General features: G+C 44.7%; 1 protein-coding gene across 3 annotated transcripts in view; it reads right to left on the reverse strand.

Moving 5' to 3' along the window:
- CEP350 (centrosomal protein 350) overlaps positions 1-15,386 on the reverse strand; it is a 2,433,119-nt gene that overhangs the window by 1,877,661 nt on the left and 540,072 nt on the right. For all 3 annotated transcript variants that reach the window (XM_069641456.1, XM_069641455.1, XM_069641457.1), the window contains one exon: positions 1,592-1,742. In XM_069641456.1, the coding sequence (XP_069497557.1) occupies positions 1,592-1,742 (151 nt within the window). The remainder of the gene's footprint in view (positions 1-1,591; positions 1,743-15,386) is intronic.

Below are 15,386 nucleotides of genomic sequence, written 5' to 3' on the forward strand. Positions count from 1 at the left end.
ATGCTTCAACTGAATAGCGCAGATAGCCAGCTAGAACACCCAAATTAATTCTGCTGATGCACTTCAATCCTGAGCTATAGAAAACATGCAGTTACAATAACAAAGCCACATGGCACCTCTGCCAACATTCATGCTCTGAATCCCCCCTAATCAATCAGTAATGAGACCCGTCACAGGTGGCTGCCACAGAACATGCATACTCTTCTCTGAATCATTTCACTTCTCTGAATCATTTGAATGGAAACTAGTGCAAGTAATGGAATTTAATACATTGTTGTGTTTCCATGTGACTGAACATGCACTCGGAGTGTTTTAATCTTTGTCTTGGCCTTATCTTGGTGTTAAGCTTTGTCGTGAGTGCCCTTTGTTTTGGCCATAGTCTTTGGGATGGACTGTAGGATAATGCAACAGACTCACAGCTTCAATTGAACAAACCACGCATTGTCCTCCTCTTGCCGTAGGGGTGTCCTTACTGCTATGATTTGGATTTCACCCTCCCCCATCCACAGCGGAGTTCTCAAAAGCTAGCAATGTTTCTTGTTTTTATGGGCTTATGATCTCACATCAGCCACCACAGTGTGGGCTTAGTTGGCTTCACTCTGAATGAGTTACTTAAGGTTCAGCCCATGCCAATTTTAGGGCTCACGTTCTCAGCAGGCCTCAGTCTAGCCTGTCCCTTCAACATGGCTTCTCCTGGCTATTCCACTTGTCTGCCTGTTACTAATTGACTTTTTTGGCTTGGACAACAGGTTCTGGTCTCCTGATTTTCTTCTGCTTTCCCTTTCCTCACTATAAAACAATTATCTATGGAAAGTCAGGAGGCTTGTGCTCTACCTAGACAGGTGCTGAGAGTGAGATTGGAACAATGAGTGACCCATTTTGTGGTGTCGTTTTTCCATTAGAGGTCTAATTCATGAGTTTCTTTCTAAAGTTTCCACTTCTTCCCCACTTGTGGCGATGATGTTCTCCTTTGTCTGCAGGCGTATTATGCTCTTTACAAATGAGAACTGGCCCATTCCCCAAACCCAACAGCTGAGGTTATAGCAACTGTCATTCATTTGTGGATCAGTTGGCACCATCATGACTGTTCACAAACCCAATGTGCCAGCTTCACTGTGCATCAGTGAGCTTCTTTTTCTGCCTCCTGCTGAGCCCGAGGTCTTGCTGCTTGTAAAGAGGTAGCATTACGCCTCTCGCATGACGCTTATGTCCCTCTAACTGATATGGGATTATTTACCAAATACCAGCTTGGACTGTCTTTCGGGACCACTCAAGGAATAACAGAGGTGCTCTAGGGGGTTCCCCCCTCTTATATGGCCACCATTGATCACAAACTCGTGACCCTGTCACAGACCCCACATACAACTCCTTACCTCTGTCGACTGCACCCCTAACTATACCAATACTGGGACCTCACCCTAACAAATGCAACTAAATTCGGATCTTTCAGTTTTACGGCTCTTTTTTATGACGCTATCCCCTAGCATGGATCATATATCCGGCATTGCTTCGATGCAGAAATGACTTTTTCTCAAATCCCGCATTTATACAAAATTCTTCCAAAACGTTCTTTGTCCTTGATCAACGATACCTGGGATCTGTAGCAAGCTGACCGTCTGTCAGAGTAGCGCTGCCCTGTGAGGAGGCAAAGTCATCATCATACGACAAGCTGTCCTGAAAGCTTGTGGCAGGAAGCAAAGGTTGAAGGACTGGAGAAGCAGCATCAGATTGCTCATCAATTCCTACAACAACAAAAGAAATGCAAAAAAAAGCATATATTTGTTTCTCAAAATATCAGATTTTATCACAGGACGAGTGCAAGAGTATTGTTAGGAGGAGATCCACAAGTATAGTGCAAGAACCACAGACTCTACAAAGATTCCTAGCTTTCAGGCTGTAACTTTTATAATAGCTATATAGGTTACTAGCAAATAGTTCAACAAAACAGGCCTATAAAAGCAAAAGGCCTGAACACGTATCCCTTCCTTTTCTGCTTTGAGGATAACCAACCCTCAAGATATCCTTACTCTAGGGATTGTAAATCCACAGATACCTTATGTTTCTGGGGCACATATGATGTTTTAGATATCCAGAAACACAGTGCTCCTGTAGTGAGTTGGATGAACACCCCATGTTTTCCGTTGTGGGGCGATATGAGAGAGGGTGAATCACTAAGGACTGGGCTGATCCAGCAGCTACTCGATGCGTCTCCCAGAGGCTGGAAGGCGCAGGATCAGAGGCTTGCATCCCCACAAAGCCATAGTATGTTACCAACAAGGGTGTTTCATGAGGCAATAATTAGGCACCATTAAAATTACATCCTTCAAAGTCTCTCAAAATGTACTACCAACGTCTTCATGTCCCCCACCAAAGGACTGGTAGGAGTAAGGGTATCTGAGAAACATGCTGTTAAGAGGAAAGACGCACCCCAATTAAACACGCTGTAAATGATCTGCGTTGAACAAAAAAAAAATGTACGCAGTTTGCGGATAGAAGACAACTTCACACATTTTCTTGCCATGCCGGACAACGCGACCTAAGCGGTCAGAAACGGAAAATGACAAAAGCTGCGGTACATCATCCTACAACTGCAGCATGCCGCTTGCAGACCTAGGAGAACTTCCAAGGTGTCAGCGCAGCATCCAGAATATAATCCATGATCAAACAAGTGAGACAAAATTAGCAACTACAGAGATGATAAATTAACAGCATTAAAAAATCTGTTCAAAACCAACCAATCACGATCTTGGGAACAAGCCCCTTATGAGCCATACTCATCAGAAAGGCTAAAAAGGTACTGGACTTGTACAAAGGCAGTAAAAAAAGGGCTGGAAAATTCCACTCAAGGTTACGGCAGTCTTAATGGCAACTGAAGGAGAATCTTCAGGAAAGGTAAGGTGAATGACACATGGGAATAGTTGTTTTTTTGTGAGCAGGATCAGCCTGTATGGCGCACACACACTCTGACAATTTTTTGAAAAAGAAAAAGATATCCAATGCATATTTGTTGTCCTCAGCAAAGATTTGTTCATTCATCATAAAACAATTTCTGTACTGTGAGTTGAATTTCCTGCATTCTCCCTCAATGTTGTTATGCCTAATAATTGAATTCAAAATAGGGTCCTTTTCCTAGGTGGTTTTCCTGGTAAAGTAATGACTTGTGTTCCTATCCCGACACGTGTTTCTCCGTCTCTTTGGAGACGGTTCTTCAGGGGATATGTTGTGTTTTGAATCCTCAATTGTTTGGTTTAATTCACAAACACAAACTCTGGTATTTTGATTAAATGCAGAGAATGAGCAATTTCACGCTTACCTGAGTTTCATTTTCACTTCATATCTAGTGTTTGTATCCGGGCCGATTGCCGTGGATACAAGGATGCAAGAGAAGTGTTTTTGTAGAGCGGGATGATCTCCAATCAGACGCTTGTGATGTTACGGTGCGTACATCACGTGATATGCCGCCATATTGGATGGGTCTATATGCTTTGGTTGTGGCAATTCTGTAATGCCTACCAAAATTATGTTTACCGCCATATTGGATTGGGTTGTTTGAGCCAATTAGTTTATAAAGCGTATGTTTGGGATTATAGGATTATATCTAATGTCCATGAGATAAATGACCCTGGTCGATGCAAAAAAGTTGATAATACGTAAAATTATCATTCTTGGGGGTTGCTAAGGTTCAATTATTATAATTTTGGAGGCTTCCTTGCGGTATATTGTATATATTTGCCTTGTGCCGTCATGCTGTATTCAATGATTAGGTTCCTATTTGGTTATAGTCGTATATGTATGCTCAGTACAAAGATGGTTGATTTGTGGAAGAGAAGTATACATGAATACAAAAGGATGAAAAATATACACCAATTAGAAAAATTGAAATGGATGGTACAATGATAAGATACAGTACAAATGGACAAAGTTAGACCTTATTGCTAAAGAAAATGGTGCATCTCCTGGTCCACATTTAAACCACAATTACATGTGTCCATAGTGCATAGCCAGTATGCTTCCCTTCTTCTTAATAGGGTTTCCATATTCCCTCCTCTCGGTAATGGCTTTATTTGTTCTATACCAAAACATTTCAGTTGGGTGAGGTCTGACGGTTGGTGTGTTTCTTGGAAATGTGTCGCTAAAGGTGATCTCAAATCCTGGTTGGCAATAGCTCTTATGTGCTCGCCTAGCCTAATTTTGAGTTTTCTTTTTCTGCTGTCTATGTGTAGTTTGTGGCAAGCACATTCGATCGCAAAAATTATGAATTTACTCTTGCAATTAATCATACCCTGAAACGTTTTCTTTGAGCCATTCATTGATTAGGTCTTTTTTGGCATTGTATCATGTATTTACAAATGTGGCATTTCCCACATTTGTAGTTTCCTTGTGTTGGTGAGCTGTATATGTTGGTTTCTTTAATTTGCTGTTGTCAAAGAAAGAAGGGCTAAGGATTTGTTTGAGGTTCTTACACCTGCGAAAAATGAAGCTTGGTCAACTAGGATGGTTGCCATATCTGGATCCACTTGAAGAATATTGCAATTCTTTTGTAGGATTTTCTTAATGATGGAATTGTTGGTGATGTATGTTGGTATGAACCTTATTTTTGATGATGATAGTTGATCTTGTTTTTTACTCTTGTAAAGTTCAGGTCTAGGCCGCCTCATTGTTTTCTGGAGGGACTTGTGTAGGTGTTTAGGACGGTATCCTCTTCTCCTAAATTGTGCTATTGTTTCATTGGCATGTTTATTGAATTCTTCTTCTGTAGTACAGTTGCGTTTGATTCTTAATTCTCCTAGGGGAATATTTTTGTGTGATATGATGGGGGTGATTGCTGGATGCATGTAAAATACTGTTGACAGCAGTCGGTTTTTTGTATAGAGTGGTATGTATACAGTTGTCTTTGATATACAGATGAAGATCCAGGAAATCAATTTCTTGTTTACTGTAGTTGATTGTAAGTGTCAGATTATATGTATTGCTGTTGAGCTAACTGTGATAGTCCATGGGTTCCTGTTCTGTTCCATTACACATTAAAATGATATCAATGTATCTTCCCCAAAATGTTACCTTGTAGTGGATTGAGAAATTTGGATGTTGCCATGCATATTCGGTCTCAAAATGCCCCCATATAAAGATTTGTGTATGAAGGTTCAAACTTGGCTCCCATGGCCATCCCTTGGGTTTGTTTGAATATCCGGTTACCAAAGCAGAAGATGATTATGTTCAAAGTGAAATTGAGCATTTCCAGAATCATTTGGTTCTGTTCTTGGAAAGATATTGATTTTGTTTTCAGAAAATGATGAGTTGTAAGGATTCCTTTTTCGTGTAGTATGCTTGTGTAGAGTGCAGTGACATCAAGGGTCACAAACCAATAAGATGTTTCCTAAAAGATGTTTTCTAGTTGTTGTATCATATGGGTGGTATCTTTGATGTAAGACGTTAGGCCTGCCGCCAATGGTTGTAAATGAAAATCGATATATTCCGATATCCTCTCTGTAAGTGAACCGATACAGTTGATTATAGGTCTGGATTGTGGTAGATCAAGAAATGTTTTATTTATTTTGGGTACAAAATAGATAGTCAATAGTATGGGGTCTGATCAACTCAAAGGTGTTCTTCCTCCATAAGGAGACCTTGATTTTGCCAATGTGACCTCATAAGGTGCCAATCTGGCTGTAGTTGTCTGACAGAGTTTTTACTTAGTTTTTGATAGCATACGTTGTTGTTCAAATGCTGCATTGCTATTCTCACATAATCATCTGTCTTTAGCAGGACAATGTTACCTCCTTTGTCCGCAATTTTTACACTATGCCATCATTTTGTTTGAGTTGTGTTAATGCTTTATGTTGTGCTGGACTGAGATTTTGTTTAATTTTAGGAGGTGTTCCTTTTAAGTATAGTTTCCTGAGATCTTGTTGGCATGCCTTATGAAATAGGTTGACCGCGTTGTCAATTCCCAATATCGGTATGATCCTGGATCTTGGTTTGAGCTTGGATTCTTGCGAGAGTCCCAAAACAATCCTTTGTTCTTGAAAATGTTTGTTGTATGGGTGTCCACTGGTTCCGGTAGATTCAGTAGAGTGATAACATTGTCTAAATCTGTTACAGACATATCTGACGCTATCCCCATGCTGGTGATTTTGGGTTTGGTTGTAGTATGTAGGAAATATTTAAGTTTCAATTTCCTACAGAAACAGTATAGATCAGTGTTGGTTTCAAAGTAGTCATACATGTTTGTTGGACAAAATCCAAGTCCTTTGTGGAGTGTCGCGATTAGATGTTTCGATAGTTCTTCCTTGGTGAGGTTGACTACTGGGTTTTCTTCTGTCGAAATTGGTTTTTCGATCTTGTTTGTATGCCTGTGTTTAGATTTGTTTGCCCTGCGTTGTTTCCTTTTCCCCTGGTGCCCCTTTTGGTCCTGTTTGGAATTGAGTCGAAGTAGTGTCCCATTTGGGATATGGGCAGGGGTTTTGTCTGGTCTTTTTGTATTGTTTGAACTCTTCTAAAAAAAGAAGAGGTAGTTGTTGGGGTGGTAGTATCTTGGGTTGGTACTTCTGCTGATGCTAGACTCGGGTCAATTGTGTCTTGATCTACGACACTCAATGAATCCGTTTCTGAGGAAGATGGTGTCGGTTGAGGTTGTGTGCCTGTTGATGGTTTCGGTGTAGCTGTTCTGGTAGTTTTTCACCCCATTGATTTGCTGAATGTATATACTCTTGAATTTATAGTCAAGTTTGTCCCTGATGAACTGTCTTTGTTTTTTTAAACTTTATTTCTTGTGCAAAGCGCTCTATCACATCATCCAGTATTTCATCATTTTTAAAGGTATTTTCTGGTATGTTCAGTGATTCAATATCGTCTTTGATTGTGATAATATCTTGAACTATTTAGTCATGTTTTTTAGCATTTTGTATTAGTTTGTGAATCATCTCTCGTGAAGTGTTTGTTAGTAACTCCTCCCAGTCTTTGAGACTCTCAATGTCTTCTTTGAATGGCAGGAATATACAAATTCGAAGGCCTCTCGGTATATGCCCTACTTGTAGGTATTGTTCCAAAGTTCTGATTTCTGGGAATAGTTGGCAGCTTTGGAAGATAGCTAATGTTGGCTATGTGAGCCCTGATACTCTGGTACCAAGCCAACCACAGGTCAAGGACGAAAACTAGTACTTTGAATAATGAACTACCAGGTCGTCAAGAGCCCTATAAAAAGGAGTATGTTTCTTACCTGTAACTCCTGTTCTCCAGCATTGGTATCTTTCAAATATTTACATGCTGTGAATATTCCCCCCGTCGTCAGGCTGGGAATCCTCTGTAATTTTTTGATTCCCCTTGCCCTAGGCATGAAGAAACTACATTTTATAGCCTAACACCCTTGTTATGGGTGCTTTTAGACCCAACCTATGGGACCTCAAGTAACTGTAGAATAGACCCTCCTCTTCACTTCACATTCTTACCCTGTGGAACCAGAAGTCATTGGGGTGCGAGGGATCTTTACTTGGGGTAGAAGGGGACGCATGTGAATCTATGAAATATACCAATGCAGGAGAACAGGAGTTACAGGTGAGAAACGTACTCCTTCTCCAGCATTGGATCTCTCATAGATTCACATGCTGTGAATAGATTATGTTGCAGTATACAGGAATAGGAGGTGCCAGACGGAGAAAAAAAACCTTTAGCACCCAACCTTACTAATTATCTGAGGATTATACCTTGCTGGAACAGGCGTTGTAGGACTGCACTTCCTGTTCGCACTTTCTCAGCATGTTGTTTCTCCAGGCAGTAGTGCCTTGTGAATGTATGAAGCACCGCCCAGGTGGCTGCTTGGCAGATATCAGCGATCAGCACCCCTGACCACCGTGCCGCCAAGGCCGCTGTTGCTCTTGTTGAGTGTGCATGAGGGTGAGCTCTTAGGGTCTTCCCCGAGGATTTGTGGCAGAAAATGGCAGACGATATCCACCTTGATATGCTTTGTTTAGAGAGAGCATTGCCTTTTCTTGTCTGCCCAATATGTCATGAACAGTTGTGTTGAATGTCTTAACGACTGCGTTCTGTCTATAGAGCATTTTAACACTCGCTTAAGGTCAAGCGAGTGCAGGGCCACTTCCGCCGGTGATGAAGGCTTGCGGAAGACTGCTGGCAGGGATATGATTGAGTTTTCATGGAATTCCGAGGGCACCTTGGGGATGAACTGAGGGTTGGTCATGAAAAGCACCCTGTCTCTTTGAAACCTCAAGTATGAGTGGTTGAAAGCGAGGGCCTGTAGTTCGGTCTCTCTCCTTGTGGACGTAATAGCCACTAGGAATGGGACTTTCCAGGATAGGAAACTTAGTGGTGCCGAGGCCATCGGCTAAAACGGTTTTTGCATTAACCCTGACAGTGCAGTGTTGAGGCTCCACTCTGCTGAGAGCTGTTTTTGTGGTAGTAAATGTTTTGAGCCTTTGCCCACATAGGGACACACCCTTGTTCTTTCTGGTGTATCTCCAAGCGCACCTTAATGGAGTTGTGAGAGCCTAGCAGATATGGGAGGACTTACTCCGGTGTTACCTGAAATACGTTCCAGATACCCCGTTGGTGGTGTTCCGGTGTTTCGCACCAGTTGCAGAAACGCTTCCACTTCAGGCGGTACAATTTGTTGGTAGAGGGTGCCCTGCTTGCTTCTAGCACCTCTACAGTCCTGGGGGATGTTTAGGCCTCCGACTCTGCGAAGTCAGGAGCCACGGTGTGAGGCATGGCGATTGTAGGTTGTAATTGGTTATTTATAACGCACTTAATACCCAGAGGTTTCTAAGCACGGACCCGTGTATTGAACCTGTGTTGCTCTGCGGCGTCTTGCTTCCAAGACTAGCACATTGCCCCTGAGCTATCCTCCCGAGACAATTTTGTGGTGTAGAATCTTCCCCTTGCCCTGTGTTATCAGGTCTGACTGATTGCCGAGTAGGACGGAATTGTCCGTGGCCAATTGGATTAACTTAGAACCAGGTCTGGTGGGGCCAATATGCAATGATGAGAATCACTTTGCAGGAGTATCGCTTAATTGTCACCAGCGTTTTGCATATGATCGGGAACAGTGGGAATGTGTATGTGAATAGGCCGTCCCATGAAAAAGCTAACGCGTTTCCCATGGATCCCTGCTGCTGGTGCACCAGTCGCATTTCTTGTTCTGGGCCGTGGCAAATAGATCTATTGTCGGCCAACCCCAGCGGCGCAAGAGTGATTGGAGTGACGTCTGAGCTCCCATTCGTAGTTCTGGGATAGCTGCCTGCTGAGGCTGTCCAATGTTTGATTGTAGATCCCTGGCAGGTGAAATGCTTGGATGCTAATATCATTGGCTATGGCCCAGTGCCATGTTAGCTGGGCCTCCCTGGATAATGTCTTGGACCTGGTACCTCCCTGCTTCCACAGGTAATACATTGTGGTGGTATTGTCTGTGAGGACCTTGACCGTTTTATTTTGTAGTACCGGGAGGAAGGACTCGAGTGCCCAATGAACCGGTTTTAGTTCAAGCACGTTTATGTGTAGGGATGTCTCCTGGGGCGTCCATAGCCCCTTGATGGGTAGTTGGTCCAAGTGAGTGCCCAACCCTTGTACGGAGGCATCCGTCACCAGCGTCCCGGCGGGTGTAGGATCTTGAAAAGCCTTTCCTTTGTGGACATTGGGTTAGGCTGCCCACCATTGAAGCTACATGTGCAGTCTGGGAGGGATCTGAACCCTGTCTCCCCATGACCCCATTCTTTGCGCCCAGTTGGCCGCCAGGAACTCCTGCAGTGGCCTCATGTGAAGCCTGCATTGTGGGATTAGTGGTATGCACAATACCTTTTTTCCGAGCAGTTGCACCGCTTTGACATTGTTTGGTGTAAAGGATTGCAGCCGAGTCCTGTCGTTGGATGGGTGTACTCTTGACTCGTGTGTGGAGAATTCCGGCCTTACGAATGTGGGCTTCTTGGACGGCTGTAAGGAAGATTTTTTGTAATTGACGGCAAAACCCAGTGTTTGCAGCCAGTCTACCGTTGCCGCTATCAACCGTAGCGTCCCCACCTTGGATGGCAATCGTACAAGCCAGTTGTCTAAGTAAGGGTAGACGTGGAGCCCTTGTTTTTGCAGGCTGGAGGCCCTTTGTGAAGGTGTGTGGTGCTGACTTCAGTCAGAACGGTAGGACCCTGAACTGATAATGCTGGTTTACTATGACCAACCGGATGAGCATTCGGTGACCCGGGTGAATGGGTATGTGGTAATACACAACTGGAGGTCCACGGACGCGAAGAAGTTGTGGTGCTGCATAGCTTCTTTGACCTGTTGTAAAGTGATCATGGTACACTTTTGCTGTTTTATAAACTTGTTTAACTATCTGAGGTCTAGAATGGGCCTCCACTTTTCATCCGGTTTGCGGTCTATGTTGTATCGGGAGAACACTCTCCTTCCCCTTCCCCTTTGATGTTAGGGGACCTTTTCTACAGCTTTTTCTGTAGTATGAGCTGGCTTTCTTGCAGGAGGGCGGCTTTGTGTTCCTGCGGTTGGGGGCGCTCGCTTGAATTCTAACAGGTGGCCGTAGCGGACCACATCGAGCACCCACTTGTCTGTTATTGTGGCCCAGACCACTGCAAATCCGGAGATTCCGCCCCTCACTGCGCCATGTGTGTGATTGTCATTGTTGGGGTTTACCCTGCCATCCCCTTTGGGATCCGGATGGTGGAAGTCCTTTGACTTTTGAAACCCCTAGTATGCCCTTTTGTACCCCTGTGATATGTTGAACCTTTTGAAACTGCCGCCCCTTGAAGGAGGAGGCTGTTGATGTTCTGCTGGATGCTCCCCTGAATTGACGAAAATTGCGTCGGTTCTGCAGGGATGTTAAGAGACCTGACAGTGTCAGTGTCTCTTTTTATTGCCTTGAGGGCCTCGTTGATTTTAGGACCACTTAGCTTCTCCCATTTGAACGGTATATCTATGACCTTATGCTGGAAGTCTGTACAGCAGAGCCAAGTCTGCCTTCTTAGGACTATCCAGTTTGCCACCTGTTTAAAACCTGTCTCTGCCAGGTCCTCTGCCATGGTGATCCCTATGTTGAAGGCATCTTTAACTTCTTTCAGTATTTGCCTCCTTACGCTTTTCCTCTGGGAGATGGTCTAGGATTGCTGCAAGTTCATGACACATTTCTCTGTTGTATCTAGCTATGATGGCTAGGGAGTTAGCTGCTTTCACTGTTGTGACGCCAACGGCTAATACTTTCTTCCCAAAGGCGTCCTGTTCGGAAACTTCTTTGTCCGGAGGGACAGCACATTTTTGCTTGTCCGACTTTGCCTTCCGGCCTGTGGCTGCCGAAACCATTGACTCGGGTGACGGTTGTGAGGAGAGGCATTTCGCAGCATTGTCCTGAGGGTTATACTTTTTATCTAGACGGCCTTTGACAGCCGGTATTGTGAATGGTTGCTTCATTGCCTTTAACCCCTCCTGCCATACGTGGTCAGGATTGGGATCGAAACCACTGTCTTTCTCCTTTTGCACATGTGGTCAAATAAAATGTATTCTTTGTCTTCCTCTGAGGGCAGGAGACCAAACTCCTTGCATGCCTTCACGACCGTGGCGTGAACCCTGTGATGTCAATCTGGGAGGGATGGTTTCGCCGATTCCTCCTCCTGGGGAAATTTCTGGAGAGAATCCGTGACCCAGTCGTCCCGCCTTGGTGTGGTTGTGGAGGGTGTGGTGTCCTGGTGCTGGTCTGCATCTGAACCAGTTAGTTTTCCTTCCTCTAACACTGACTGGGTCGGTGTATGTGTCCTCTTGCGGAACGAAAAAGTGGTGCCGGAAAATTGCTTTGGTTTCCACAGATTGGTCCGTAGCCTCAGAGATGGTGGAGAGACTGTGGCTGTGATCGCCCTATTGGAGGTGTACATTGACCTCGTCCCTGAAGTGGACCTAGCCCTGGAAGGCGAGGACCTTGCCGACCTTTCCCTCGATATAGACCTGGGTCCGGGAGAGAGGGTTGGTGCAGCAGGGCTGGAGCTCCTGGTCTTGTAAGTGCTGCGTCAAGCTGGGTGATGACCCTTTGTAGGGATTAAAGAACCTGGATAGATACTAGAGCCTGTGGATCAGCGAGCATCGCGCTTATGTCCCCTTGTTGGAACAGTATGTGATAACGGGAGTGCCCCCCAGATGGACCTGCGACCATCTCCTGCTGTGGTTGGTGCAGTGGGGAACTTGCCCTTTTGTGGGGGTCCCCTTGCTGAATATGCCTTCCCAGCGTAGATAGTTTGGCCAAAATCTTGTCATGCCATATGACAGACTGTTCTGTCCGATTCTGATTGTTGGTGCTGTTCCTCAAAATCGGTAACCACCTGAGGTTGCAAGATGTCCTGCAGCAATATCTCAGTATATGGAATTAGAGACACCTGGGTGACCTGTGGTTCTGAAGCTTTCCTCCATGACAGTTTGCCTCTCCTTTGGAGGTTTCTGCTGTTGCTCCTCCGTTGACAGAGCTGCCGCAAGTGATGCCATTGGCTGGGTTGGTGTCGGGGGCGTCGCTGACAGTCTCCTTGCTCTTTTTCTAAGCTGGGGGAGTGTCTGCCTCCGACTCATGAGCGGCCTTTGTCGACGTATATGCTTTTGCATGGACGAGCTTGATTCCTCCGTCAACAAGCCCGATTTTTGTGAGCGGGACTTATGAATTTTAGTCGTGGAGGAGTCCGACTTTTGAGATGACTTCGACAAGGTGGTCTTCTGCGTTTGGGAAGGATTATGATGCATTACGGTTGATGGGCTAGATTATTCAGAAGTCGTCGACGAGGCGGCTTTATGCTTCGAGAATGGGTCCGCCAGAGACGTGCTAAATTTTGGAGCTGTCGTTGACGCAACTGTTTTATGCTTTGAGGAGGGTTCCTTGGGGCTCTTAGTCATGTGAGGTGATGCTCCATGGGGTATTTGCGATGCCGCTGCAGAGGCAGTTTTTGTGGACGAGGCAGGTTTTGTAGTGTGTGTAGTGGATGGGTGCAGAGCCTGGTGTTTTTCACGGACCTCCACTTCCCTTCCGTGGAGAGTGGTAATTTATGAGCCCTTTGCTCCTCGCTAGCCTCTTTATAGCTATGTCTATGAGGCTTTGAAGCAGCTGTCGATGTGACCTTATGCCCTGAGGAATGAGCTTTGCCTTTTCTCACTGACCTTGATGCTCCGTTCCCATCGACAACTTCCTCGCTGTCGACGGTTGGTCTTTCGCATGGAATGCTAAGCCACCTGGACCTCCCGGTCTCTTTGGTCGACTCAACGTCTGAGGGGTATTGTGGATAATTCCCCTCGTTTACTCAGCATACCAGCCGTCTAGGTCTATCCTTGAGGGTCTTGGAGCTAAGACCTCCGCAGATAGTGCAGCCCCTCCACGGTGTAATGTGGGTATAGACAGCAAATACAGTTAGAGTGTTTGTTCCCTTCATAAACGTTCTTAGGGCCACAAGTGGCTTAGGGTCTCATCCCCTTAGAACGAAACTCCTCACATTTGAAATATTTTCCCCTCCTGGGGAAAAATTCCTTGAAAAGAAAGTCTTTAGTTGATTTGTAGAATAAATAGCTTGTTTTTACTAACAGTGTTGAACCAGAGTACTCCCTCAGCTGAACACACAGTTACAATGTGAATGGAAGAGGAAGATCTAGTCTACAGTTACTCGAGGTCCCATTGGTTGGGACCAAAAGCACCCATAAAAAGGGTGTTAGGCTATACAATTTAGTTTCTTCTTGCATAGGGCAAAGGGATCAAAAGTTAACTGAGTATTCCCAGCCTCACAGAGAATATTCACAGCATGTGAATATATGAAAGACCCAATGCTGGACAAGTGAATGATGATGATCCCCAGGTCTTGGGATCAAGAAAGAACTGATAATGAAGGTCCCGTTGAGACCCACAAGAGTGAACCCTGAGAGCAAGATTGTGACGACACCAGTATCCGAGAATCCCTGCGATCGGAGAGGAAGACCTATGTGGAGCAGAGCGTTGTGGAGAATACCAGTTGGTGCAGTACCAGGTGTTAGAGATAAATCCAACTAGTCAGTAGCTTGGAATCCAGAATGGAAGGCAAAGAAAGCCTGGAAGAGATCCAAATGATCAGAGTGAAAGCAGGAAGACCATGGAGGACCCAGACTAAGTAAACCCTGTAAGAGCATTGCCATTAGATATGTCTTTCTGTTGTGTTGGAGACTAGGGATGAACTCTGTAGCACAGGGTTTGTGTAATTCTTATTCTTGGAACACTTACGTTCTAGCTTGGGGATAAGTTAGGAAGCTAAAGCCTTATTAAGGAAAGGTGTGTAGCTTTGTGTTATCCACATCATTTGGACATTTTCTCAGATTTGGGAGTCCAAGGAAGGACAAGGAGTCATAAGGCTAGCTTATACTTCATGTTGTGGCACTATGCCACTGGAGGTAGCGGACACTGGGGGAGAATGCATCATTTTACATTACTCATTTCTAGACACTATTTAGATTTAGAAGTTCTTTTAATTTCTAGAGACTCAGTTCTAAAGGCATTTGCCCCAACTTAAACGCATTAATAAGACATAATTGTTGAAACAAAAACCTTTCTTTTTGTTGCCAAGTGTGTTATTGTTCTTCCTCTACACCTACCCACCTAGATTGGGCTTTGTATAATCTAGTGCTGCGGCGATGCATATTTACTTCCTTAAATGCCTCTGGTATCTTTCTGAAAGAATTCCAGAGCAGTAATGAAATGATATTCCAAATAAGGGAACCTCAGACAACCAAAAAAGAATTGGATACTATGAGAAATCTGCAACACCCCCAAAAGAGGGTGTTGGGAAAACCTCTCTTTTTGCCCATCTACCTCTGTGGTAAGGCCAGCATACCTGCTGTTTTGAGACATGTACCTGATTTTTGTGAGGCATGTGGCGGGCCAGAAGGACAATGCAGACTCTGATCTTCCATTTAGACTGATTCTTTATAAAAACGAAAAATGAAGAAAACACCTGACTTTCCCTAAACTATGGGGTTTTGCCTACCTAACCAAAACTAGCTATGGTGCTTGTCAAATGACAGCGAGTCCAAAGAAAGATCTGTCCACGGTCCAAAACGAATCCAAGCTGACCCTACCACTATCAAAACAACGAAGGCATAGGAGAATGACTCTCTTCTCCTGAGGGCGGCTTCCTCATCAAGTTTGTATTTAGTGCGGTATTGTAACGCTCACCTGGTATCCACGGGGACGTCACTCAGCCTGTTCTGACCTCTTACGACCTCGAACCCTTCCCTGGAGTCTACTCGACTGGAGACTGGGCCTTGTTTTCTTGGATAGTGTGCTCTCCGTCCTGCTTTCAGCGCAGGGGCACGTTGATTGATGCAGGCTCGTTGCTGCCTAGTTACTTCACTGGCAAGAGTCCGACAGGCAAGTATAATGAGTC

This window comes from Ambystoma mexicanum, chromosome 1q (genome assembly GCF_040938575.1).
Source record: "Ambystoma mexicanum isolate Mex_15411 chromosome 1q, UKY_AmexF1_1, whole genome shotgun sequence".
NCBI lineage: Eukaryota > Metazoa > Chordata > Amphibia > Caudata > Ambystomatidae > Ambystoma > Ambystoma mexicanum.